This window comes from Scyliorhinus torazame, chromosome 4, assembly GCF_047496885.1.
Source record: "Scyliorhinus torazame isolate Kashiwa2021f chromosome 4, sScyTor2.1, whole genome shotgun sequence".
Taxonomy (NCBI): Eukaryota; Metazoa; Chordata; class Chondrichthyes; order Carcharhiniformes; family Scyliorhinidae; genus Scyliorhinus; species Scyliorhinus torazame.
In genome coordinates this window covers 98,222,483-98,248,503 of record NC_092710.1, presented here as the reverse complement: position 1 = coordinate 98,248,503, position 26,021 = coordinate 98,222,483, and the positions used below count along the sequence as shown (strand labels likewise).

The window sequence follows — 26,021 nt, the reverse complement described above, 5'->3', positions numbered from 1 at the left end:
TATGGAGCACAGAGTTAGGAAACAGAGCAATGGAGTGGGACAATGAGATAAGGTAGATGCAGATGAGGTTGCGGCGAGCACTTAAATTCAAGGGAGCTGCTGTACTTACACTTGCACTACCCCTCTCATACCCTGCTCCAGAGACGGTCCATGTTTTTTCATTCTATAGAAACAAACAGAAGAGGCTGGTAAGTACAGCTGCACATTATGGATTGTACCGCACTCTCGGCTGTGAACGCTCATTTTACATGGCCGGTCAAAGTTGAATTGGTACTTACTACACTGCCTATATTTGGGGGCTCACGGAACCTGTCCAAAGTCTGAAATTTTTGATTTAATTCTTGAAATAGTTCCATATGTCGCTTTCTTGTGTGCATGACTTTCTGTAATACAAAAATGTGACACAATAAACCTTCTACTCCATTGTAGCACATTAACACATTCAGAGCAGCTATGTATATTTGAGGAAAGAAATCAGCTTCCCATCTAAACTCTGTCTTTAGGACAATAAAATTAGAGATTCCAATAATGGTCAGCGTTAGGAATAAGTTAATGAAAAATTAATGGTTGCAAATAGACTTTCAGTAAGCAAACTACAAATGTATGAACCTTACAAGTAACAAGATACAGGGCTGGATCCTCCATTGCGAGTCCACCCCTCTACTGCTGCTAGTGAGGAAGAGGATTTTGGCATACCGTTCACTGGTGGCGGGGTTCACTACTGCTGCTGCCTATCTATGGGATTTCCAATTGAAACCAGCCCACACCGCAGGGAATCCAGCGGACGGGGGTGCGCTGCCGGCAGGAGCAGAGAACCCCACCACCAGCGAACGGCCGGAGGATTCTGGCCATAATGTTTACTTTGTGTCATGTCTGAGTTTCTCGAAACCCGTTTTGGAATGACACATGGCAGCAATTGTAGAATAAGTTCCCTCACAATCGGAAATCTTTTGACCTCTCGAATTCCAGCGGCCGCTGAGAATTTACGAGAAGCTGAAAGATGCTCTCGATCGAAGCACTGGAAGATGGACTGCAAAGCTGTTTTTTTCCATCTCACATCTTCAGGCTCGTCAACGGAGATAAATCTTGCTGAGAGCCTGCCGTTGTCTGGCAATTGCACAGAGGGGGAATAAATACAATGTCAAACACTGAAGGTTAATTGTATTTGTACATCCTGTAAACTTACTTCAAAATCCAGGTCTGAATAGCGGGACTTTCTTCTCTGCAAAAACATGAAAGGATTCATTAGATTTCTTGGTGTGATTTTAAAAACTCCAATTTAGGCCAAAAATGTTTTCTTCCTGTTTCATAAAAATTGTTTTGAGCTACTCTCTGTTTTCAGGTTCTCAAAAGAATGGCACCAATTCTCAAATAAGAACTAGGTTTGATGGTGAGAATGCAGGTTGGAGAATGGAGACTTGTGACATTCTTTACTTTTCTGGCCAACACTGGAAAAATTGGCCATGGCAATCTCCATTCTTCGATTTGAAACCTTGAATGAAACTCTGAGCCTAGAGCAAAGGTTCACAGATACACCACTTACAGCTGTACACAGGGTCACCAGGAGAGGAAGACACCAGATTTGCACTGCGATATTTTGAGTCAGTAGCTCTTATTCCTCACCAGTTGAAACATCCTTGTCTCAAATGGACAATCAATTCTGTTGACCAAACCATTGCCCATTTCCATCAACACCTATTTTAAGTTGCTGATTATAACATCTAAAATTCTCACCTTCACAGTTGTGCTTACTCATTAGATCACGTAAATGCGCTGAATGCAACATCAAATACTTGTTGATTCACGACTCTTTGTGATAAAGTTAGTAAAGTGCAGATGTATAGTGATTTAAATTTCACCAATGGTTTAGTTATCTCAAACACGTCCCGCAATGCGAATTTTTAATGTCATCTTTCTGGCAGTCTTTAAAATTGTCACAGAAATGGTTTTTCATTCTGCCGCGGCCGTCTTGCTATCCAGCCATTGTGTAGGGTGGGCAAATAGGATTTCTATAAATAATGGGGATTGTATAGGGTGATACACTCCCAATACTCAGAGCAGTGAACATGAGCACTTGTACTTAGGGAAGTGAACACGCTAACACATGTACTCAGGGCAGTAAACATGAGCACTTGTACTTAGGGAAGTGAACATGCTATCACATGTACTCAGGGCAGTAAACACGCTAACACATGCAGACATGACAGCGAAAGCACAAACACTTGTGTTAATGGGAAGTGACAAATTAACACGTGTACTCAGGGCAGTAAACATAATGGCACATGTACACATGACACAAAAAACACACACACATGGTTGTGAACAGTAACATATGCGGTCAGTGAAGTAAGCACATTAACACAGGTACTCAGGGCAACCAACAGCTATACGCTTACAACCCCGGAGGAGGAGTAACAATGACTCTATTGTCCTACAACTTGAAGTTTGACCTTAACAGGGTGTTTTTTTTTAACCATTTACATGCTTGCTGTGAAGAAACTAGCCTGGCAGACCTTTCTGAGTTTAAAACACAATGGGATTAGATTTTACTGAGTTAAAAACCCACCCAGACAAAGATATAAAAAAATTGAAAAGATAAACCCGCGTCTCGACATTCACAACCCAACTCACACACAAGCATGCAAGATTTATACGTTATCCCGTAGGTAGTTATTTTGTCACCAAAATTTAAGCTCAATGCTGAAAGGTAAAAAATTAACTGTTCACTGTTTATGAGTCCTTTGCTGGTATTTGTCGCGGTGGCAAGAATCTTTCATGGTGATCTTGGAGTTTCAGTAGTGGAGTTGAAGCCTATGTAAAACTGCAATTGCTGGAGGCAATTTCTTTTAAAAATGTAATCCCTCTGTTAAATATTGTTGCATTATCTGTACATAGCTAAGAACTACTAACCTGGGAATAAATGTGTTACGTTTAAGTGTTCCAGGGAACCACATTTCACAGTTGCACTAAAGACTGAAGTGACAACCAATTCAATCTATTTTTTTTCTTTTGAACCTATAGCATAGCAAAATTAAACATCAAGGGTTATCTTTACAAACCTAAAGTGGGATTACACACGACATCTGGGAACCAGAAGACACCAAGAACTGATAACATGTTGACGCAAGCGTCAGGGAGCAAATCAAAGTAATTTAAATTAATTTAGCGCGGATTTGGAAAATCGACCCACATTTGTGCCAGAAGAAAAACAGAGCTGAAAAGTTGATAAACAAAATGTCGACCAACACAACAATAAGTGCATAGCTACAGCCTACACTGAATTGCAAAGTGGATGGCATTGTAGAAGCTTCTGCAAAGTTCAAACAAAGACGCAGATTCACATTCAACAGCTTCCCAAAAGGCATCAGCAATGAAGAGAGGGTTAGCTATATCCTACTGTGAGTAATTAATATAGGATTACATTCAGTTAATTAGGAAGGGAATCAAGGGTTATGGGAATAAGGCAGGAAAGTGGAGTTGAGGATGATCACATAAGGGGCGAGATTCTCCGACCCCCCGCCGGGTCGGAGAATCGCCGGGGGTTGGCGTGAATCCCTCCCCCGCCGGTTGCCGAATTCTCAGGCACCGGATATTCGGCGGGGGCGGGAATCGCGCCGCGCCGGTTGGCGGGCCTTCCCGCGCGATTCCCGGATGGGCCGAAGTCCCGCTGCTAAAATGCCTGTCCCGCCGGCGTAGATCAAACCACCTCTCTTACCGGCGGGACAAGGCGGCGCGGGCGGGCTCCGTGGTCCTGGAGGGGGCGCAGGGCAATCTGGCCCCGGGGGAATGCCCCCACGGTGGCCTGGCCCGCGATCAGGGCCCACCGATCCGCAGGCGGGCCTGTGCCGTGGGGGCACTCTTTCCCTTCCGCCTTCGCCACGGTCACCACCATGGCGGAGGCGGAAGTGACTCCCTCCACTGCGCATGCGCGGGAATGCCATCAGCGGCCTTTAACGCTCCCGCGCATGCGCCGTCCGGAGATCTAATTTCCGTGCCAGCTGGCGGGGCACCAAAGGCCTTTTCCTCCACCTTTTCCTAGCCCCTTAAGGTTGGGGCTCGGCCCCCAAAGATGCGGAGCATTCCGCACCTTTGGAGCGGCGCGATGCCCGACTGATTTGCGCCATTTGGGGCGCCAGTCGGTGGACATCGCGCCGATACCGGAGAATTTCACCCCAGATCAGTCATAATCTCATTGAATGGCAGAGCAAACACGATGGACCGAATGGCCTACTTCTGCGCCCACCTCTTATGATCCAACAGCTGGAAGCTCATTGAAGGGGACAGCAAAGACCTGAAAACAAGCCTGTGAAATATTCAGCGCCCATTCCTAGCCAACATCCAATCATTGGATCTGCCGCTATGAATTTCAGGGTCCCAGACAGGAATTAGGCGAGCCTTTTGATATTTTTCGAACAAGGTCAAAAAATGAACCTAGAAAATATAAGTTTAAGAACACAGGTGAAAGGCTGGTGAACAACTAATGTGTCATTCTGCACACCCTGAAATGCAAAATGTGCGAGTGAGGAAGGATGAGCTCACCCACACTCCTACCTCCGGCGGCTCAGAGTCCCGCCAGCACAACAAAATTTGTCTCCAGGCTATCAGGAAGGCAAAGGCCACGGCATCGAACAGAAACCTAGGCAGCTCCGTGACATTTACTGCCTGCACCCCCCCCACCAGTGACAACGGCAAAATGTCCCACCTCTTAAAATCCACCTTTAACCCCTCCACCAATCGGGCCAAGTTCAGTCTATGAAGCTGGGCGCAGCTCCGCACCACCTGGATACCGAGGTATCTAAAGCTCATCCCCGCCACCATGAACGGTAACTCCCCGAACCTCCTTTCCTGCTCTCTGACATTGATCGGGAACATCTCATTCATTCCCATGTTTCATTTATATCCCGAAAACCGGCCGAATTCCCCATAAATCTCCATAAACCCTCCCAATACAGCTCAATGGGTCAGAAATATATAATAACAGCTGATCCGCGTCCAACAAAACCCCATGCTCAGCATGCCTCCCAATCCCTAACACCCTAGGCGCCATTGCCAATGGTTCTATCACCAAGGCGAAAAGCAATGGGGAGAGTGGGCACCCCTATCTCATCCCACGATGTAGCCCAAAGTACCCAAACTCACTCGGTTCATCCGCACACTCGTCATCGGCACCTTATACAGCAACTGGACCCAAGCTACAAACCCCTGTCCAAACCCGAACTACCCCAGCAGACAAATAGGCCCATTCCAACAGATTAAAAGCCTTTCCACCTGTCCATCGCCACCACTACTTCTACCTCCTCCCCCCTGAGGGCATCATAACCACATTAAATAACCTTTGCGCATTCGCCGACTACCGTCTTCCTCTCACAAAACCCGTCTGATCCTCCCCCATCAACCCTGGCACACAAGTCCTCAATCCGTGAAGCAAGCACCTTTGCCAACATTCAATAATGATATTGGGCGGTACGACCCACACTGCTCCGGTTCCTTATCCTTTTTTAGAATTAGGGAGATGGAAGCCTGCGATAACTTAGGGGGGAGATCCTCCCTCTCATTATACGCCCTCACCAGCAGTGGCCCCAGCTCTGCCCCAAACATTTAATAAAACTCATCTGGGAGTCCATCCGGCCCAGCGCCTTTCCTGCCTGCATCGCCCCCATGTCATCCATCACCTCCCGCCGCCGAATTAGGGCCTTCAGACCCTGAAGCTGCCTCTCCTCCACCATAGGAAACTCCAACCCACCCAGGAACCGCCTCATCTGCTACTCCCCTGTCGAGAACTCTGACTCAAAGTCTCGTATAAAAAGTCACAAATGCCCCATTTACCCCCTCCGGAATCACCACCACCTTACCGCCCTCGTTCCTCACCCGACCAATCTCCCTTGCCGCTGCCTGCTTCCTCAGCTGACGGGCCAGCATCCTAGTCATCTTCTCCTAATACTCGTACCCTGCCCCACTCACCCTCCGCAACTGCCCCACCGCCTTCCCCGTAGACACAAACCCAAACTCCATCTGGAGCCTCTTCCTCCTGTTCAAAAACCCCTGCCCGGCGTCACCGAGTACCTCCTAGCCACCTTCAAGATCTCATCGCCCAGCCTCGCCCTCTCCACCCACTCAAACCCCCCCCCCCATCCACCAACAGCCCCGTTGAGCCTCCCCCGAATCACCCGCAAATCCACCTAATGCCCCGAGTCGGCCAGCCCCGCCAGCAGTGCCTTGTCCATTACCAAAAAATCGATCTGGGAATACATCCGGTGCACATAGGAGAAGTATGAAAACTCCTTTGCCCTCGGCCTACCAAACCTCTATGGGTCTGCCTCTCCCCGTGCGCTCCATGAACCACCCCCCTCAGCTCCCCAGCCACTGCCAACACCCTCGACGACTTCGGGCTCAACTGGTCTAGGACCATATTGAAGTCACCCCCCCATAATCTGCCGATGTGAGTCCATGTCCAGAGTCTTCCTCAACACCCGCCTCATAAAATCCACATCATCCCACTTCGGGGCATAAACGTTTACCTGGACCACCAACTCTAGCTTCCCGCTGACCACCAAATACCTAGCCACCCTGGATCGGCCACAATGCTCCCCACCTCAAAACGCCACCCTCTTATTGACCAACAGCGCCACTCCCCTCGTCTTCATATCCAGCCCCAAGCGGAACACCTGCCCCACCCATCCGTTCCTCAGCCTCGACTGATCCCCCAGCTTCAGGTGTCTCCTGAAAAGAGACCTTGTCTACCTTCAGACTCCTCAGGTGTGACCGTTCAACTTTCCATTTCAACTCTCGCATGTTCCAAGTGACCAGCCTGGTCAGGGGGCGGCCCCCCCCCTCCCCTGCGGTCTCCTCCTGAGCACCCTTTGCGCCAGATCCACCTCAACGATCCGATCAAAGGCCCCCTGATCCAACATCCTCGCCACATACTTGCCAACCTCCGCTGCCTTATGCCCTCAGGCATTCCGCCAATCCTCAACTTCTGGAGTGATTCTCCAGGTCCTCCAATTTCCCTCTGAGCCTCTTCTGGCTGTCCACGACCATCCCCAACTCCACCTCCAGCGAGGCCATCCACACCTCCTGCTCCCCCACCATCTTTTGTATCGCCTGAGCCTCCAACCTCTGCCAGAATGTAGAGTAACATCATCCCACTCAGACTACAGCAGCAGATCGTTCCTGGTGGCATCCGTGTGTATCATCTATAAAATCCACTGCAGGACCTCACCAAAGTCCCTTCAGTAGTACATTCCAAACCCACGACCACTGCCACCTAGAAGGGCAAGAGCAGCAGATACCTGGGAACACCACAGCCTGGAGGTTCCCCTCCAAGTCACTCACCATCCTGACTTGGAAATACATCGCCGTTCCTTCATTGCCGCTGGGGCAAAATCCTGGAACTCCCTCACTAACAGCACTGTGGCTGTACCTACACATCAGGGACTGCAGCGGTTCAAGAAGGCAACTCACCACCTTTTGAAGGGCAACTAGAGATGGGCAATAAATGCTGGCAGAACCAGCGACCCCGTCATCCCAAAAATGAATTTTAAAATCTAAAATCCGACAGTTAGGTACAACCCAAAGCAGAGGGACACACAAAGGAAGAAATGTTAACTGCAGACTCGATGGGTCGAATGGCTTTCTTGTGCACTGAATGGATTCTATGGAACAAATGGTCCTGCTACCCTGGGGTTGAGCAGTTGTGAACGTCAGTAGATTATCTCTGTAAACCATGAAGGCGGTGACACGGAGGGTTGAAGGTCGTATGTGCACCCATTGAAAAGCACCCTTCCATCAGAAGCAAAGACAAGGCATATAGATTTATTACCTAATGAATGTGGAGACTCGGGGCTTTTCACAGTAACTTCATTGCAGTGTTAATGTAAGCCTACTTGTGACAATAAAGATTATTCTTATTAACACCACAGGAAAGGAGTCAAATTAGAGCTGAGATGAGACCAGAAAAGATGAGGAGTTACAGATAATCTCTCAGTAAGTGATGCAGAGATGGCCTGATAAGATACAGCAAACACAGCCAGCAATATAGCAGTGTTGGTCTGTTTGGGATGACATCTCACTGGAAGATATGCTTTGCTAGCTGGATCCAGAATAAACATATGCAAAACATGTTTTGCAGCACGGTAGCATTGTGGATAGCACAATTGCTTCACAGCTCCAGGGTCCCAGGTTCAGTTCCGGCTTGGGTCACTGTCTGTGCGGAGTCTGCACGTCCTCCCCGTGTGTGCGTGGGTTTCCTCCGGGTGCTCCGGTTTCCTCCCACAGTCCAAAGATGTGCAGGTTAGGTGGATTGGCCGTGATAAATTGCCCTTAGTGTCCAAAATTCCCCTTAGTGTTGGGTGGGGTTACTGGGTTATGGGGATAGGGTGGCGGTATTGACCTTGGGTAGGGTGCTCTTTCCAAGAGCCGGTGCAGACTCGATGGGCCGAATGGCCTCCTTCTGCACTGTAAATTCTATGAATGCAAGATAAACATCAGAATATACTTGAAGGCTACATGAGAATGCAGAATTGTAGGCTCAGATCCTACAGCTGTGTACTGAATGAACACTTACAAAGGCATCGAAAGAATGCTGGGTGCGATTCTCCCTTTCAGAGACTAGTGTTGACGCTATTGGTGGACTTCACCGACAGCAAAATTGGCGTTGGGGTTACTGAGGCCCTGGCGAATAACAGGTGAGGCTCGCTAATAATGAGCGAACGGGGTTTGCTGTACGTGAGGAGTAGAACGCATTGACGCCGTTGTCAAGGCACCAGAGCATGGAATTCTGTTGGGTGCCCGGCGCCTGCCACGATTTTCGCCTCACGCACCATTCTCCGCTCAATCGCGTTTACCGATTCTGGCATCGGCCGACGGATAATCCTGCCTGGTGTCTATATACAATGTATGCCAGAAATACCGAAACACACAGCAGAATGTGGAGTTGGCTACTGAAGTACCAACCAGACCATAGAATACTGTGGGAGCTGATTTATTCACACAATCAAGAATGGTATCTCGTAGTCATGCATTACTACTAAAAGTTCCTTTTTATCGGTCTGAAAGATGAAAGTCCTCAGGGCCACAACAACTCACAGCAATGGGAGTTCTATTTGCTCAGCAAGGATTGCTGAAAGATTAATATGTAACAACGGCACCCAGTCCACATCCAGAGACGTTAAGGAATTCACTGAACAACATCTCCACATTACTCAAGGGGACACGAGTTTGTAGAAATACATGTACAGTCAAAGGATTCATTGTAAAATGCCGCTGGACAAAGACCCAAACTTTGTCTCATTGTCACTCTGATTCAAACCTCTCACGGCTGATATGAAATAACCTGCTGAGTTGCTGAATGGAAGAAAATATAAGGCTACACTGCCACGCAAAATACATCCTCTGAGTGACCAGATGGAAGTGAGACAACCATTTCGTGAAACACAGGAAAGAGGAGGTCAGTACTTTAATAAACCTGCCGAATCCCGACCAGAGGTGTTAAAAGGACACAACGAGGAGCACATACAGGATACAGTCGGAAAACCTTTAGTTTATAAAGGTTAATGAAACAGCTACATTGGGCAGCACGGTAGCATAGTGGTTAGCACAATTGCTTCACAGCTCCAGGATCCCAGGTTCGATTCCCGGCTTGGGTCACTGTCTGTGCGGAGTCTGCATGTTCTCCCCGTGTGTGCGTGGGTTTCCTCCGGGTGCTCCGGTTTCCTCCCACAGTTCAAAGATGTGCAGGTTAGGTGGATTGGCCATGATAAATTGCCCTTCGTGTCCAAAATTGCCCGTAGTGTTGGGTGGGGTTACTGGGTTATGGGGATAGGGTGGAGGTGTGGGCTTGGGTAGGGTGCTCTTTCCAAGAGTCGGTGCAGACTCGATGGGCCGAATGGCCTCCTTCTGTACTGTAACTTCTATGATAGCCTCATAACTCTTTAAATAAAGCGGGATGATATATATTGTGCTATCTGTAAATAGTAAGTAGTAAGATGAGCAATAAATGCTGATCCAGCCAGCGACGCCCCCAGCCCATGAACAAATAAAGAACTGGCAAGGAACTCAAGTGTTCCAGAAGGGCCACATTCTACAGCTGCACAAGAGACTGTAACAGCTTTGGCAAAGGGTCATCTGGACTCGAAACGTTCGCTCTTTTCTCTCCTGACAGATGCTGCCAGAACTGCTGAGATTTTCCAGCATTTTCTCTTTTGGTCTCACAGACTCTATCTAGGCCTGTTTTACTGTTAAGGGCCTTGTTAAATTTAAGTGGCTCTCCCTTAGCCAGTCCAACTCCTGCGGGATCTTACACCGCCTGTGGGCATTCTAAACCCCTCGTGGTTCCCTGGCACACTGGCGGCTTCCCGCTGGCGCCCTTAATTCTTTTCAGGCTCTTGGGACTGTCTTGGACATTTCAGAATTATTATTCGCCAGTCTGTCTCAGCCTCCCTAAGCAGTTCCCTTTCTGTCTTCTTTGGAAAGTCTCTTTCACTTATTTCAGGTTTACAATTTACTTCTCGGTCACTAGTTTTAACATTCCAAATCTCCTGGCTTTTGGGTGAACCTCTAATGCCTCAGCTTTACTTTTTAAATCCTCGATGGACAGAACCTTTAAAAGCTAAAAGTCATTTCCATCAGTCCTGGAAAGGCACTAGCTTCACATGGGGGTGGCACAGTGCTTAGCACTGCTGCTTCACAACGACAAGGATCCGGGTTCGATTACGACCTTGGGGGACTGTGTGGTGTTTGCAAATTCAACCCGTGCCTGCGCGTGTTTCCTCCCACAGTCCAAAGATGTGCAGGTTAGGTGGATTGTCCATGCTAAATTGCCCCTTTGGGTGGGGTTGCAGGAATAGGACAGGGAATTGGGCCTAGGTAGGGTGCTCTTTCAAAGGGTTGGTGCAGACTCAATGGGCCGAATGGTCTCCTTTTGCACCATAGGGATTCTATGTAGACATTTTTGTCCGTACTGTAGCACTGCACACATGAATGCCTGGACTGAACCTTTACATTTATGTCTAGGGATGAATTTAGTTCTCACTTCAAATTGGCCTTGTTGTCTATGGATTGATTAAAACAAAAATTCATTCATGGAATGTGGATGTCGCGTGCTAGGCCAGCATTTATTTCCCATCTGAAATGACCCTTGTGAAGGAGGCCAGCACCCAAATTCCTGTCACGGCCACGTGAGCAGGGTAAAAATTGACTCTCCGAGTTTACCGCTCCCAAGTCTGAGAGTAACAGGGTTTGTTTTGTGAATTTAAGACAAAGGTATTTACTGACTGTTTCTGCTTAACTATTTACGTCCTTGCTCTAAAAGATACCTAGTCGGTTAGGATATTTTGAGTTTAAAAACAAAGAAGGGTTCATTTTTATTGAGCTAAAAACCCACCCAGGCAAACATTTAAACAATATTTAAAAAGGGAAGCCCATGTCTTGGGCTTTCAAAGCCCACATTCATGCACACACTAGCGTGTAACGTTTACCACATTCACACGCACACAAGCATGTACCTTTTACCACATTCACATGCACACAAGCATGTAACTTTTACCACATTCACACGCACACAAGCATGCAACTTTTACCACATTCACACGCATACAAGCATGTAACCTTTACCACATTCACACGCACACAAGCATGTAACTTTTACCACATTCACACGCACACAAGCATGTAACTTTTACTACATTCACACGCACACAAGCATGTAACTTTTACCACATTCACACGCACACAAGCATGTAACTTTTACTACATTCACACGAACACAAGCATGTACCTTTTACCACATTCACAGGCACACAAGCATGTAACATTTACCACATTTACACGCACACAAGCATGCAACTTTTACCACATTCACACGCACACACGCATGTAACTTTTACCATATTCACACGCACACGAGCATGTAACTTTGACCACATTCACACAAGCATACAATTTTTACCACATTACACAAGTGTGCAACTTTTACCACATTCACACAAGCATGTAACTTTTACTATATTCACACGCACAGAAGCATGTAACAGTTGCCACATTCACATGCACACAAGCATGCAGCATTTACCACATTTACATGCACACAAGCATGTAGCATTTACCATGGTCACACGCACACAAGCATGTAACATTTATCACATTCACATGCACACAAGCATGTAACATTTACCATGTCACACGCACACAAGCATATACCATTTATCATATTCACATGCACACATGCATGTAACATTTATGTCACACACACGCAGGCATGTAACCTTTACCACATTCACACGCACACAAGTATGTAACGTTTACCACATTCTCAGCTGCCCCCTAGCATGTAACATTTACCACATTCACATGCACACAATCATGTAACATTTACCACGGTCACACACACACAAGCATGTAACATTTACCACGTTCACATGCACACAAGCATGTAACTTTTACCCCATTTACACACACACAATCATGTAACTTTTACCACATTCACGCACACAAGTATGCAGAATTTTCAATTTATACTACGGTAGTTTCTTTCTTAGCCAAAGTAAAGATCAATGCTGAAAGGTAAGAAATTGAGCATTCACTATGTAAAAATTATTTGCTGGTATCTATGGCTTCGTCAGACATTTTTCACATTGATCCTGAAGTTCCAGGTGTGCAGTTGAAGCCCACCTAAAACTGCAATTGCCAGGTACAATTTATTTTTAAAGTCTAATCTGCCTTTTCCAGTGGTCAATGATTTTTTGCATCTGTGGTTCCTTTCTGATGATAAATTCATAATGCTTTGCCGGATTTTAAAACAATAAGCAATGGCTTCTTAATTTTGGGCGAAAGAGTAAAGAGCTTGTTGCTCTTCAGCAACCTATCTGCTATATTCTGAAGACATTCCAAAAATGTTTACTCCAGTCACATGACCCTTCTCCCCATCATGATTTCAAAAGCTGTTTGTTTAGCTGATGTTTGGACCAACTGTGGCTTTTGTTTCGCGGTCTTGTTGGTTAGATTGTGTGAAATCCCGTCATTCACCCCAAAATATCCATGTTGATGAGTTAGGATAAACATATTTCCATGTAGCTATTGCCCTAGTAGATCTTCTGTCTCCACTTAATACGTAGCCTTATAGAAATTCAAACGTGAGGTTCAGGAAATCTGTTTCAAGGAGTTCTAGATATCAACAGGTGTGAAATTCCATAAGAGTGTCATGGGCATGTCTGAATTGTAATTCACATTGGAACTTTACAGAAGCTGGCCAACGTACAATACCAGACATGCAATAATGACTTGTGGCAGCCATTTTAATTCAGTGTCTTTTTTGATGTTAAAAAGCTATTTTAAAACAGTTGAATATACATTGGGATCTTCCATTAGCTGGTGCCGAAATCGGGATGTGTGATCGGGCGGAGAATATCTTCCGATGCCAAAATCGTAGCAGGCACCGGTTGGACGCCAAATCGCTATTCTCCGTCACTCGAGAATGGCGTCAATGCATTGTGCTCCGCGTGTACTTTAAAATCGTTTGCATATCATTAGTGGGCCCACAAGTGATTCTCCGCCTCCGATGGGCCGAGTTCCTGACAGCGCGGTCCACGTGTGCTCTCAAAAATCGTGAACCTGGCGTGGTGGCTGCTGAGAGAGGGCGTACGGACAGTGTTCAACACCGCCATAGATCTCTAACAGTCGTGCCATTGGCCAGGGGGCTTCCGCCAGGGCCGGGGGAAATAGAGGGGGGTGGCCACGAGGTGGGCTACGGGTGGACGGGTTCACGACACCATTACCACAGCCAGCAAGGCAGATATGCAGCTGCGCATGCCACTGACAGTCCGCTTTAAGCCTGATGCCATGGGTCGTATAGGTGACCCCCCGGGGAGTCCTCTGACCCCAGCCAACCCATCAGCTGTATGGGTGCTCCAGCACAACCTGTCCCATCTTTTCGGCCGTGATCAGTGTGTGGGGGGGGTGAATTGTTTATACGTGATTGCAGTTTGTCAGCCTGCGAGTGTCGATCATGGACCCAGCAAATCCTGCACCGTTTTTCATGGGAATCGATGGTGTCCAACGCGGCACTGATGCTAGCCTCTCACAGATAGCGGAATCAGTGCAGGTGCGATGCCGATTTTTCTGTCATAAAAGTCCATGGATTCTCTGTTGGCGTCAACACTTGGTCTCAGAAATGGAGAACCCAGCCCATTATTTTTGGCCAGCTGATGAAATTACAAATCTATACCACTCACACATAAGTCATTTAATCCTGACAGCACAGAGAAGTGAATACATTAACACATTTACTGTAAGCGTTCAACATGCCTACAAATATATTCAGGCAAGTGAACACGTCAATACCTGGACTCAGGCTGGTAAAATAAAGGTAAAGTCACCATATTCCCAAATGATCATAGGCTATTTTCCTCTTTTGAGGGACAGAGCTGATTTAACCTGAGGATCAGATGAGGGGCAAGGATGCGAAGGCAGAGCCTTCATGAATAACCTCAGTTAGTACAGGAATTGAACCTGCGCTGTTGACCTCGTTCTGCACCACAAACCAACTGTCCAACCAATTGAGCTAAACCGGCCCCCTCAGGGTACTAAGGCTTGTTTCAACCTCATGAAGTCTCTGACTCTGTCAACTACAAAAGTCTGTGGAGTATCCTTCTCAAATTTGCCTCCCCTTGTCACCATTTTCTGCCTACTCCATGATGACATGCAAGCTGTGATTCTCACATTTAAGCACTACCAGCCTATCTCAGTGCAGGCTGGGTCTTCGCACCAAATTACTTCTCCATCTTCCTCGCTGAAATACTGACCCTCACCTCCAATAAATTACTCACAGGTGTGGAGGTAATCTAGAGAACAGACGGGAAACTTTTCAAACCATGTTGCCTTCAATACAAAACTAAAACTACTCCAGCATCAGCCATTGAGCTTCAGTATGCGCAATTATGCGTGTGCTTGCTAAGAAATAGTGCTGCAGGTCATTGTCGACTCCTTCGAAGTGTACGAGAAAATGGGCCTTTCACTAAACACCTGGGAAACTAAGGTCCTCTTCCAATCAGCTTCCACAGCAAAACACCTCTCCGTCATGGGTATTAGAACAGGGAGCAGAAGAGGTCAAACATACCTACCGACACATGTGATTCACTGGCTTGTGACTGACCAAAATGGAGACGGCTCATTCAGGAAGGCGGCAAATGCACTGCGAGACTTTGTCAGAAACGTGCAGAGGTGAAGACGTGGTGTTGAAGGGAGCCAACAGATTTCCAAACTATTCATCTATCCAAACCACCTGACCTGCAAGTGGCAGTCTGCAGATTGGACTTGTCAATTATCTCAGAACTTATAGAACAGGAGTGAATGCAAATCAACCCAATTCCCAGGGACTGCCTCGGAAGAGAAGACATGTACATGTGACGGTGAATACACTAACACATGTACACAAGGAAATGAACTCACTAACGTGTGCACAGGGGGGTGAACACATTAATATGCATTTGGGGCAGTGAACATACGCATGTATATATGGAAGTGAATAATCCAACACATGTACTCAAGTCTGAGAGCACACTAAAACATGTAATTACTGCAGATAACATGCTAACTCACGTATGAATGGCAGTGAACACACTAACACACACTCAGGGCAATGCATATGTTAACACCTGTGTACGTGACAGTGAACACATTAACACCTGTTTGCAGAGCATTGAACATGCACATTTAACACGTGCTCAGAGCAGTGAACATGTTAACCTGTCATGGCAATTAGTACGCTAACACATGCACATGCCAGTGGTCATTGGGAATGAAACATTCTAACATATATACTCAGGGCAGCGAACACACTAACCCTGTCCTTAATACAGCGAACAAGCTAAAAATACTCAGGACATGGAACATGCCAATACATACTCAGGGAAGTGAACTGCCTAACAAATATACACAGAACAGCCAGCACACTAACGCATGCATTCAGGGCAGTGGACAATTAATACATACATTAGTACGTATGCTAGCATATGCACATAACAGTGAGCATAGCAATACATGTACTCAGAGCACCGAACATGCTAACATATGTACTCAGGGCAGTGAACACACACAATAAAACATGTACATTTGGCCGTAAACATATGTGTTATGGGAAGTGAGCACAATAACATATATTTAGGGCAGTCAATTTACTAACACAAGTGCACAGAGAGGGTTGTGTATTAACGCATGCACTCAAGCCAGTGAACACACTAACACATGCACTCTGGATAGTGAACCCACTAACATGTGTACCCAGGCACATCTATTCAGGATAATGAGCACATCAACAACTGTGCACATGACAGTGAATGTACATTTATGCAGGACAGTGAACACACTAATACCTGTACACAAAGCAGGGAAAACTCTGGCACAGTGGTTAGCACTGCTGCCTCACAGCGCCAGGGACCCAGGTTCAATTCCGGCCTTGGGCGACTGTCTCTTTTCTCTTTTGCCCAAAGTTAAGACACCATTGCTGACTGTTTTAAAATCCAGCATAGAGTTAGAGAATTTGCATGTTCTCCCCGTGTCTGCGTGGAGTTTCCTCCCAGAGTCCCAGAGGCCTAAATGCCCCCTTCTGCAGGAATTCTATGGTTCTATGCACATATGACACTGAACACATTAACTCATTACAGTGCAAACATTAACACATATATTCAAACTAGTGAACTCACTAAAACATGCAGACAGTGAACAGACTAACACATACTCAGGGACGTGAATACACAAGACATGCACTTAGTGAGCATTCTAACACTTGTATACGACAGTGAACAGCCTAACACATATGCACAGGGCAGTGGGCACAATATATGGAGCAGGTAGGTGAACACGCTATCACATATTCTCAGAGCAATGTATATGCTAACATAGGCGCGGGAAAGTGAACACATTAACACATGTACTCAGGGGCCTGAACATACAGTCAACAATGTGATCAGACTAATACAAAAATGGTGGGATTTGAGCTCCCATTGGCTGAAATGTTCCCACAGACCATGCCTGTGAAATAGAAGGTTGGGTGTTCAAATCCTGCTCCAGATACTTGTGTACATAATCCTGGAGAAGAATACTCCATAAACCTTTGTGGTTGACAAGAGTCAGAGGCTTCATGAGGTTGAAATGGGAGTCACTACTCTGGCACACAGCTGCCACTGTGCGGTGGTGGTGGAGGGAGTGAATGTAAGGTGGTAGATGGGATGCCAATCGAGTGGGCTGCTTTGTCCTGCATGGCATTAAGTTTCTTTAGTGTTGTTGAAGCTGCACACATCGAGGCAAGCAGAGAGTATTCCATTACACTCCAGGGGCGGGATTCTCCCCAACCCGGCGGGGCGGGGGGTTCCGGCGTAATGGAGAGGTGGGAACCACTCCGGCGTCGGGCCGCCCCAAAGGTGCGCAAGTCTCCGCACCTTCAGGGGCCAAGCCCTCACCTTGAGGGGCTAGGCCCGCGCCGGAGTGGTTTGCGCTCCACCGGCTGGCAGGAAAGGCCTTTGGCGCCACGCCAGCCGGAGTAGAAAGGTCTATGCCGGGCAACACGGGTCGGCGCATGCGCGGGAGCGTCAGCAGCTGCTGACGTCATTCCCGCGCATGTGCAGGGGAGGGGGTCTCTTCCGCCTCTGCCATAGTGAAGACCATGGCGAAGGTGGAAGAAAGAGAGTGCCCCCACGGCACAGGCCTGCCCGCGGATCGGTGGGCCCCGATCACGGGCCAGGCCACCGTGGGGGCACCCCCCGGGGTCAGATCGCCCCCCCACTCCCCGGGCCGCCTTGTCCCGCCGTTCAAAAGGTGGTTTAATCCACTAGAAACGGTCCCTGGCGGGACAGGCAATCCAGCAGCGGGACTGGTGCGGTGCGATTCCAGCCCCCGCCGACCGGCGCGGCGTGATTCCCGCTCCCGCCGAATCTGTGGTGGCGGAGACTTCGGGACACGGCGGGGGGCGGGATTCACGTCAGCCCCCGGCGATTCTCCGACCCGGCGTGGGGTCGGAGAACCCCGTCCCTGATCTGTATCTTTTAGATCATAGAATCATCATAGAATTTACAGTGCAGAAGGAGGCCATTCGGCCCATCGAGTCTGCACCGGTTCTTGGAAAGAGCAACCTACCCAAACCTCCACCCTATCCCCATATCCCAGTAACCCCACCTAACACAAAGGGCAATTCTGAACACAAAGGGCAATTTAGCATGGCCAATCCACCTAACCTGCACATCTTTGGACAGTGGGAGGAAACCAGAGCACCCGGAGGAAACCCACGCACACATGGGGAGAACGTGCAGACTCCGCACAGTGACCCAAGCCAAGAATCGAACCTGGGACCCTGGAGCTGTGAAGCAATTGTGCTCACCACTATGCTACCGTGCTGCCCTGATGGTAGGCAAGCTTTGGGGGGGTCAGGAGGTGAAGTACTCTCCATAGATTTGCAGCCTCTGACCTGCTCTTCTAGCCACAGTATTTATATGGCTAGTCCAGTTTCTAGTCAATGTAACCTCCAGGATGTAGATAGTGTGGCATTTAGTGATAGTAGTGCCATTGAATGTCAAGAGTAATGGTTTGATTCTCTCTTGTTGGAGATGGTCATTGCCTGGCACTGCAGTGGCATGAATATTTCTTGCCAATAAGCAGCTGAATGGTGACCAGGTCTTGCTGCAATTGGACATGGACTGCTTCATTATCTGAGGAGTCGCGAATGGTGCTGAACATTGTGCAGTCATCCGCAAACATCCTCACTCTGACCTTTTGAGGGAGAGAAGGTCATTGATGAAGCAGCTGAAAATGATTGGACCGAGGAACTCCTGCAGTGATGTCCAGGAGCTGAGATGATCATCCTTCAACAATCACAACCAACTTCCTTTGTGCCAGGTATGATTCTAACCAGCCGAGGGTCTCCCCCCACCAATTCCCATCGACTCCAGTTTTGTTAGGGCTCTGAGATGCCACTCATGGAGAAATGCTGCCTTGATGTCAAGGGTAGTCACAATCACTTCACCTCTGGAGTTCAGCTTTTTTGTCCATGTTTAGACCAAGGCTGTAATGAGGTGAGGAGCTGAATAGCCCTGGCAGAATTTAAACTGAGCATCAGTGAGCAGGTTATTGCCATTTGATAGCAGTGCTTTCGACACCTTCCATTACTTTACTGATGATCGAGAATAGACTGATGGGGCGGTAATTGGCCAGGTTGCATTTGGCCTGATTTTTGTGTACAGGACATACCTTGGCAATTTTCCACATTGTCAGCTAAATGCCAACGTTGCAGCTGTACTGGAACAGCCTGGCTAGGATTGAGGCTGGTCCAGGATTACCACAGGGATGTTGTCAGGGTCCATAACCTTCGCCATGTACTGTGCGCTCGGCCGTTTCTTGATATCATATGGAGTGAATCAAATTGGCTGAAGACTGGCATCTGTGATGCTGGGGACCTCCGGAGGAAAACGAGATGGATCATCCACTCGGCACTTCTGGCTGAAGGTCGTTAGGACATGAGCACGGACGAATAGAAAAGCAAAGGCCATGTCATGAATGGTCATTTCAGTTTAGTACACAGCCGATAAAATACAAGATGCCACTGTGCATGTAGTGTTCATTACAAATTCCCCGGTCATCATACTCGAGTGTCTCGTTTCCATGTGAGTTTATTTGAAGTTGCGTAAGATCCGGATACCAATTATGCAAGGGAACTGCTCTCTCTTATAACATGTGCATCTGTACATGTGCGGCCAGGATTGGGTCATTGACTTAAACTTTTCCCGGTTTTGATGAAAGGCATTTTACTCAAAACACTGGGTGGGATTTCCCGGCCGATTCCGCCAGCAGGGTCTTCCGGTTCCGCTGACGGTGACCCTGATGGCGGACGGTGAATAAACAATGGGAAACCCTGTTGACAGCGGTGGGACTGGTAGAATCTGCCACTGGCCAATGACAGGCCGCCTCCTCAAAAGTCCACCGATTCTGCCCGACCTGCTGAGTATTTCTAGCACTTTCAGGTTTTACTTCCTCTTCATGAAGGCCGAGTGCTCCTCAGAAGTCTAGTCCAGCTGAAGTTGACAAAGCTGAGGCTATTTACGCTGAGGCCAACTTCCCGTCAGCCTCTCTGCTCAAATGACAGGGTAGATGGAGTTGAAAGTCTGTCGGGCCTGACAGCCTTGAGAGTGGTGCATGTGACAAACTCAAATGCAGGACCCACTCGCAAGGATACGGACACTCAAGAGGACCCCATTGACACCCAACTCCTTTGCTTATTGTAGGGTTAAACACAGAAGAATAGGTTGTCCAGCACTCACAACGCAAGAGACTAGACTGATGGGGTGGTAATTGAGAGAGCCCATGGCAGGACCTTTCCAGACATTCGGGCAACACGGTAGCACAGTGGTTAGCACAGTTGCTTCACAGCTCCAAGGTCCACGGTTCGATTCCCAGCTTGGGTCACTTTGTGTGTGGAGCCTGCACATTCTCTCGGTGTGTGCGTGGGTTTCCTCCGGGTGCTCCGGTTTCCTCCCACAGTCTAAAGATGTGCAGGTTAGGTGGATTGGCCATGGAAAATTGCCCTTAGTGTCCAAAATGGTTCGGTGGGGTTACTGGGCTAGGGGGATGGGGTGGAAGCGTGGGCTTAAGTGGGGTGCTCTTTCCAAGTGCCAGTGCAGACCCGAGGGGCCAAATGGCCTTCTTCTGCACTGTAAATTCTATGATCTATGATTAATCAGATATTGTTCCATGAGCACTTTTCAGGATGGGGGACGCTAGCGGTCAGGGACTTTTACACGGGGGACAGACTTGCGACCTTAGACAAGCTGACGGAAAGACTGGAATTACTGAACAGCCAGGAACTCCGCCATTTACAAGTCAAAAACTTTCTCTGCAAGGAGATGATGAGGTACCTTAGAGCCCCAAGAGAAACAATGTTGGACAAGTTACTGAACACGGACAGTACGAAAAAAGCGAATTGCGGGGACATATACGGACGACTTTTAGAAAGGACGCACCTACCACTGGATGGAACAATGCAGAATTGGGAGGAAGAATTAGGGACAGAAATAGGGTGGGGACTCTGGAGAGAAGCACTGAACAGGGCCAACTTCACATCCTCCTGCACAAGGCTAAGCCTCATGCAACTTAAAGTGGTGCATGGAGCACACCTAATAATAATCTTTATTAGATTATCATAGAATTTACTGTGCAGAAGGAGGCCATTCAGCCCATCGAGTCTGCACCGGCTCTTGGAAAGAGCACCCTACCCACGGTCAACACCTCCACCCTATCCCCATAACCCAGCAACCCCACCCAACACTAAGGGCAATTTTGGACACTAAGCAATTTATTATGGCCAGCCCACCTAACCTGCACATCTTTGGACTGTGGGAAGAAACCGGAGCACCCGGTGGAAACCCACGCACACACGGGGAGAATGTGCAGACTCCGCACAGACAGTGACCCAAGCCGGAATCGAACGTGGGACCCTGGAGCTGTGAAGCAATTGTGCTATCCACAATGCTACCGTGCTGCACATTATTAGTGTCACAAGTAGGCTTACATTAACACTGCAATGTACTGTGAAAATCCCTACCACTCCAGCGCATGATCTGGTACACTGAGGGAGAATTTACAATGTCCAATTCGCCTCACAAGCACGTCTTTCGCGACTTATGGGAGGAAACTGGAGCACCCAGAGGAAACTCATGCAGACACGGGGAGAACGTGCAGACTCTGCACAGACAGTGATCCCAAGCCGGGAATCGAACCTGGGTCCCTGGCGCTGTTAAGCAACAGTGCTAACCATTGTGCTACCACGCCACCCTGATAAAAACCCGAATGAGCAGGTTCTTCCTGGAGGTGGAGGACAAGTGTGAATGGTGCCAGGGAGACCTGGCCAACCACCACACATGTTCTTGGCATGCCCCAGACCTATTGGGTTCTGGACAGTCTTCTTCGAGGTGATATCCAAGGTTGTGGGGATGAGGGTGGAGCCATGCCGAGAGTGGCAGTCTTCAGGGTATCGGACCAGCCAGAACTTCATATGGGAAAGAGGGCCGACGACCTTGCATTTGCTTCCCTAATCACCCGCCGGAGAATCCTGCTTGACTGGCGATAAGCAGCACCACCCAAAGCTACAGACTGGCTGGCAGACCTATCGTTATTTATCCATCTGGAGAAAATCAAATACACTATCCGAGGGTCAGACGACGGCTTCCACAAAGTCACATGGGGGCAACTCATCAGCCTGTTCCAAGACCTGTTTGAAGCCAACAACGGATAGAATGGGGAGGCGGGGAGGGGAGTGGGAGACGCATGGGAACCATCAGGGTCACGGAAGTGGATGGGCAATGGCGGGGGGGGGGGGGGGGTTTGGGGAGAGACCGAAGGAAACGCCAGGAGGGAATCCAGGGAGAGACCGACACGGGGGCTAGAGTGCGCCTCACAAAGCTATAAGCGCAAAACAAACGACAAAACAAAACAATCTGCGGCAAACGGAAGGACCTAAGATAGGCCACAGAAACAGTATAAAAGGGGTTGGGGGGCGGGAGGCAGAGGGTGTGTGGAGAAGGGGTGCCAAAAAGGAACAGCGTGTAAATTGTAAATAATCACAGTTCCATGCAGTGAAACCGTTTCAGTGTCAAAAAGGTCAACTTTAATAAAAATACTGGGCCGGAGGAGGATGGCTGGGCACAAAATACATTTAAATCTTTATATTTATTCTTTCAAATAATCCTTGGATTGTGGGTTGGTTTCAAGTGAAGATTTAGGACTGATTCTAACTTGCACCTCCTGTGTAAATTTTTATAAAATGTATTCATTCATGGGCTTTGCTGTCTGGCCCAGCATTTATTGCCAATCGCTAATTATCCCTGAATGGGCAGTTAAGAGTCAACCACATTGCTGTGGGACTGGAGTCACATGAAGGCCAGAGCAGGTAAAGACGGCAGATTTCCTACCCTAAAGGACATTGGTGAATCAGATGTTTTTTTATGACAAGCGACAATGGTTCCATGGTCGTCATTAGATATTGAATTCCAGATTTTATTGAATTCAAATTTTGTCATCTGCCACAATGGGATTTGAATATTGGTCCCCAGAGCTTTTACCCTTGATCTCTGGATTACTATACAAAGTCTTACAACACCAGGTTAAAGTCTAACAGGTTTGTTTCGATGTCACTAGCTTTCGGAGCGCTGCTCCTTCCTCAGGTGAATGAAGAGGTATGTTCCAGAAACACATATATAGACAAATTCAAAGATGCCAAACAATGCTTGGAATGCGACCATTAGCAGGTGATTAAATCTTTACAGATCCAGAGATGGGGTGACCCCAGGTTAAAGAGGTGTGAATTGCATCAAGCCAGGACAGTTGGTAGGAATTCGCAGGCCAGATGGTGGGGGATGAATGTAATGCGACATGAGGCCGCACTCATGTGTGCGGAACTTGGCTATAAGTTTCTGCTCGGCGATTCTGCGTTGTCGCGCGTCCTGAAGGCCGCCTTGGAGAACGCTTACCCGGAGATCAGGGGCTGAATGCCCTTGACTTCTGAAGTGTTCCCCGACTGGAAGGGAACATTCCTGCCTGGTGATTGTTGCGCGATGTCCGTTCATTCGTTGTCGCAGCGTCTGCATGGTCTCGCCAATGTACCACGCTTCGGGACATCCTTTCCTGCAGCGTATGAGGTAGACAACGTTGGCCGAGTCGCACGAGTATGTACCGCGTACCTGGTGGGTGGTGTTCTCACGTGTAATAGTGGTATCCATGTCGATGATCTGGCACGTCTTGCAGAGATTGCCATGGCAGGGTTGTGTGGTGCCGTGGTCACTGTTCTGAAGTCTGGGTAGTTTGCTGCAAACAATGGTTCGTTTGAGGTTGCGCGGTTGTTTGAAGGCAAGTAGTGGGGGTGTGGGGATGACCTTGGCAAGATGTTCATCGTCATCAATGACGTGTTGAAGACTGTGAAGAAGATGACGTTGTTTCTCCGCTCCGGGGAAGTACTGGACGACGAAGGGTATTCTGTCGGTTGTGTCCCATGTTTGTCTTCTGAGGAGGTCGGTGCGGTTTTTCGCTGTGGCGCGTTGGAACTGTCGATCGATGAGTCGAGTGCCATATCCCGTTCATACGAGGGCATCTTTCAACGTCTGTAGATGTCTGTTACGCTCCTCCTCGTCTGAGCAGATCCTCTGTATACGGAGCGCTTGTCCATAGGGGATGGCTTCTTTAATGTGTTTAGGGTGGAAGCTGGAGAAGTGGAGCGTCATGAGGTTATCCGTGGGTTTGCGGTAAAGCGAAGTGCTGAGGTGACCGTCCTTGATGGAGACGGGTGTGTCCAAGAATGCAACTGATTTTGGAGAGTAGTCTATAGTGAGTCTGATGGTTGGATGGAACTTATTAATGTCATCGTGTTGTCACTGTGACACTAGTCCAGTGACAATACCACTACGTCCCTGCCTCCCCTATGAAATGATAACGGCCTGAAAATTGTTAAGATATTCTACCCTCAGCACTGAGAATGATCTCAAGGGTCCTGAGATGGGTGGCCTGAAAGATTGCCTGTTTTAAATGGAAAGCTGTGTGAACTATGAAAATCACTACCCAATGATCGCCGATATGCATCAGGCCTTGTTGAGTGACCTACCCAGCAGTCCTTAAAAGAACATTCAGAAAATGGCTCAATTCCCTCACGGCCTCAGAAATGGCCCCACCCAAGAACAGCAATACCCCTTCCCCTTTAGCTTCGATGGGTGGTTGCCTCAGAGTTGCAGCTGACTGATTTCCCAATCCCTCATAAATGGCCATTTCCAGTGGAGCTCCCATGATTCCCCGACAGCTCGCAACTGATGTCAAGGCTTTCAAATGGTTCAGGCCTCAAGGTGGCAACAGATTTAGTGAAAGTAAAATGGTGAATGAAACTGGCACATGGGATGTTGAGCTGCACGGCCTGCCCGCTACCACCTACCCACCACCACCCCACCCCCACCAATGATGACTGGGACTTGGGTGAGTTCTACTAAGTAAAACATTTCACACTTCTGTTTCTGCTGTGGTTAGCCTTGAGGAAAGTACTTAAATTGCTCTCAGTCAATACAGCTTGGTGAATGATACAATCTGTCTTACTTTGTAGCTTTCATTTCATCCTGTTCTTACCCTCCAATTAAATCTAAAAATAGAGAATTCCAGATTTTACAACGTTTTCCAAAGTTTTAATGGTTATAACAACGTCAAAACATTTGGGCAAATAGTTCAGAAATTATTATCTATCCAAACTTAAAGGTAGATTGTATTTTCAGATATTCTTCACTATGAAACACCAGCCTCCTCTTTAAAGACTTTCTGCGGGATTCTCCGTCGGTGGGATGATCTGCTTCGCCAGCAGCGCACTCGTGTCCATGGATTTCCCAACGGCGTGGGGGTGACCACAATGGGATCTCCATTGGCTTGCTGCCAGGATGAAGGATCTCACTGCGGGCGGGGGCGCACCGCACCAGGAAATGGATCTGGGGGGATGGAGAATCCCTCCCTTTAAGTTTCTGCCGGCCTTATACAGGCTGACTTAAAGCAGGAGTGCATTCCTGACAAGAATTTCAGAAAATTGTGCATTATTATAAGATGCATATCATTTCAATACACTATTATTAAAACAACATTACTGTAGTAATGATATTGATAAATAATGCCAATATCACTATGAATTAAAGCTGTTGGCGGTTTTCAATGAAACCTCATACACAGCTGTACATGCACGCTCAGAGACCTGGCGAGGTTGCCCAGCTTGGCCGATTCTCAGCGTTCAGCAGTGACTGGGACTGGAAAATTTCCCCTTTGACCTGAGGATTATCCCATCTGCATCATGGGAATTAGACAACTCACAGTCTTCCAGCACAAAGCCATGTTAAATAACACCGCTTTCTGTCATGGGGGAAGTGTTAAACCTTTGAGGTTCTCATGAGCCTGGAGGGAGTCTCTGTGAGTTTATGAAAACCTGGATCACAGGCCTGAAAACGGATTGGACGCACTATAAGAAGTCTCTTAAC

The 26,021-nt window shown here is 47.9% G+C and overlaps 1 protein-coding gene across 11 annotated transcripts in view; it reads right to left on the bottom strand.

Moving 5' to 3' along the window:
- adgrb3 (adhesion G protein-coupled receptor B3) overlaps nucleotides 1-26,021 on the bottom strand; it is a 1,156,404-nt gene that overhangs the window by 4,070 nt on the left and 1,126,313 nt on the right. For all 11 annotated transcript variants that reach the window (XM_072498355.1, XM_072498358.1, XM_072498361.1 and 8 more), the window contains 3 exons: nucleotides 1,187-1,222; nucleotides 279-383; nucleotides 110-163 (listed from right to left, as the gene is read on the bottom strand). In XM_072498355.1, the coding sequence (XP_072354456.1) occupies nucleotides 110-163; nucleotides 279-383; nucleotides 1,187-1,222 (195 nt within the window). The remainder of the gene's footprint in view (nucleotides 1-109; nucleotides 164-278; nucleotides 384-1,186; nucleotides 1,223-26,021) is intronic.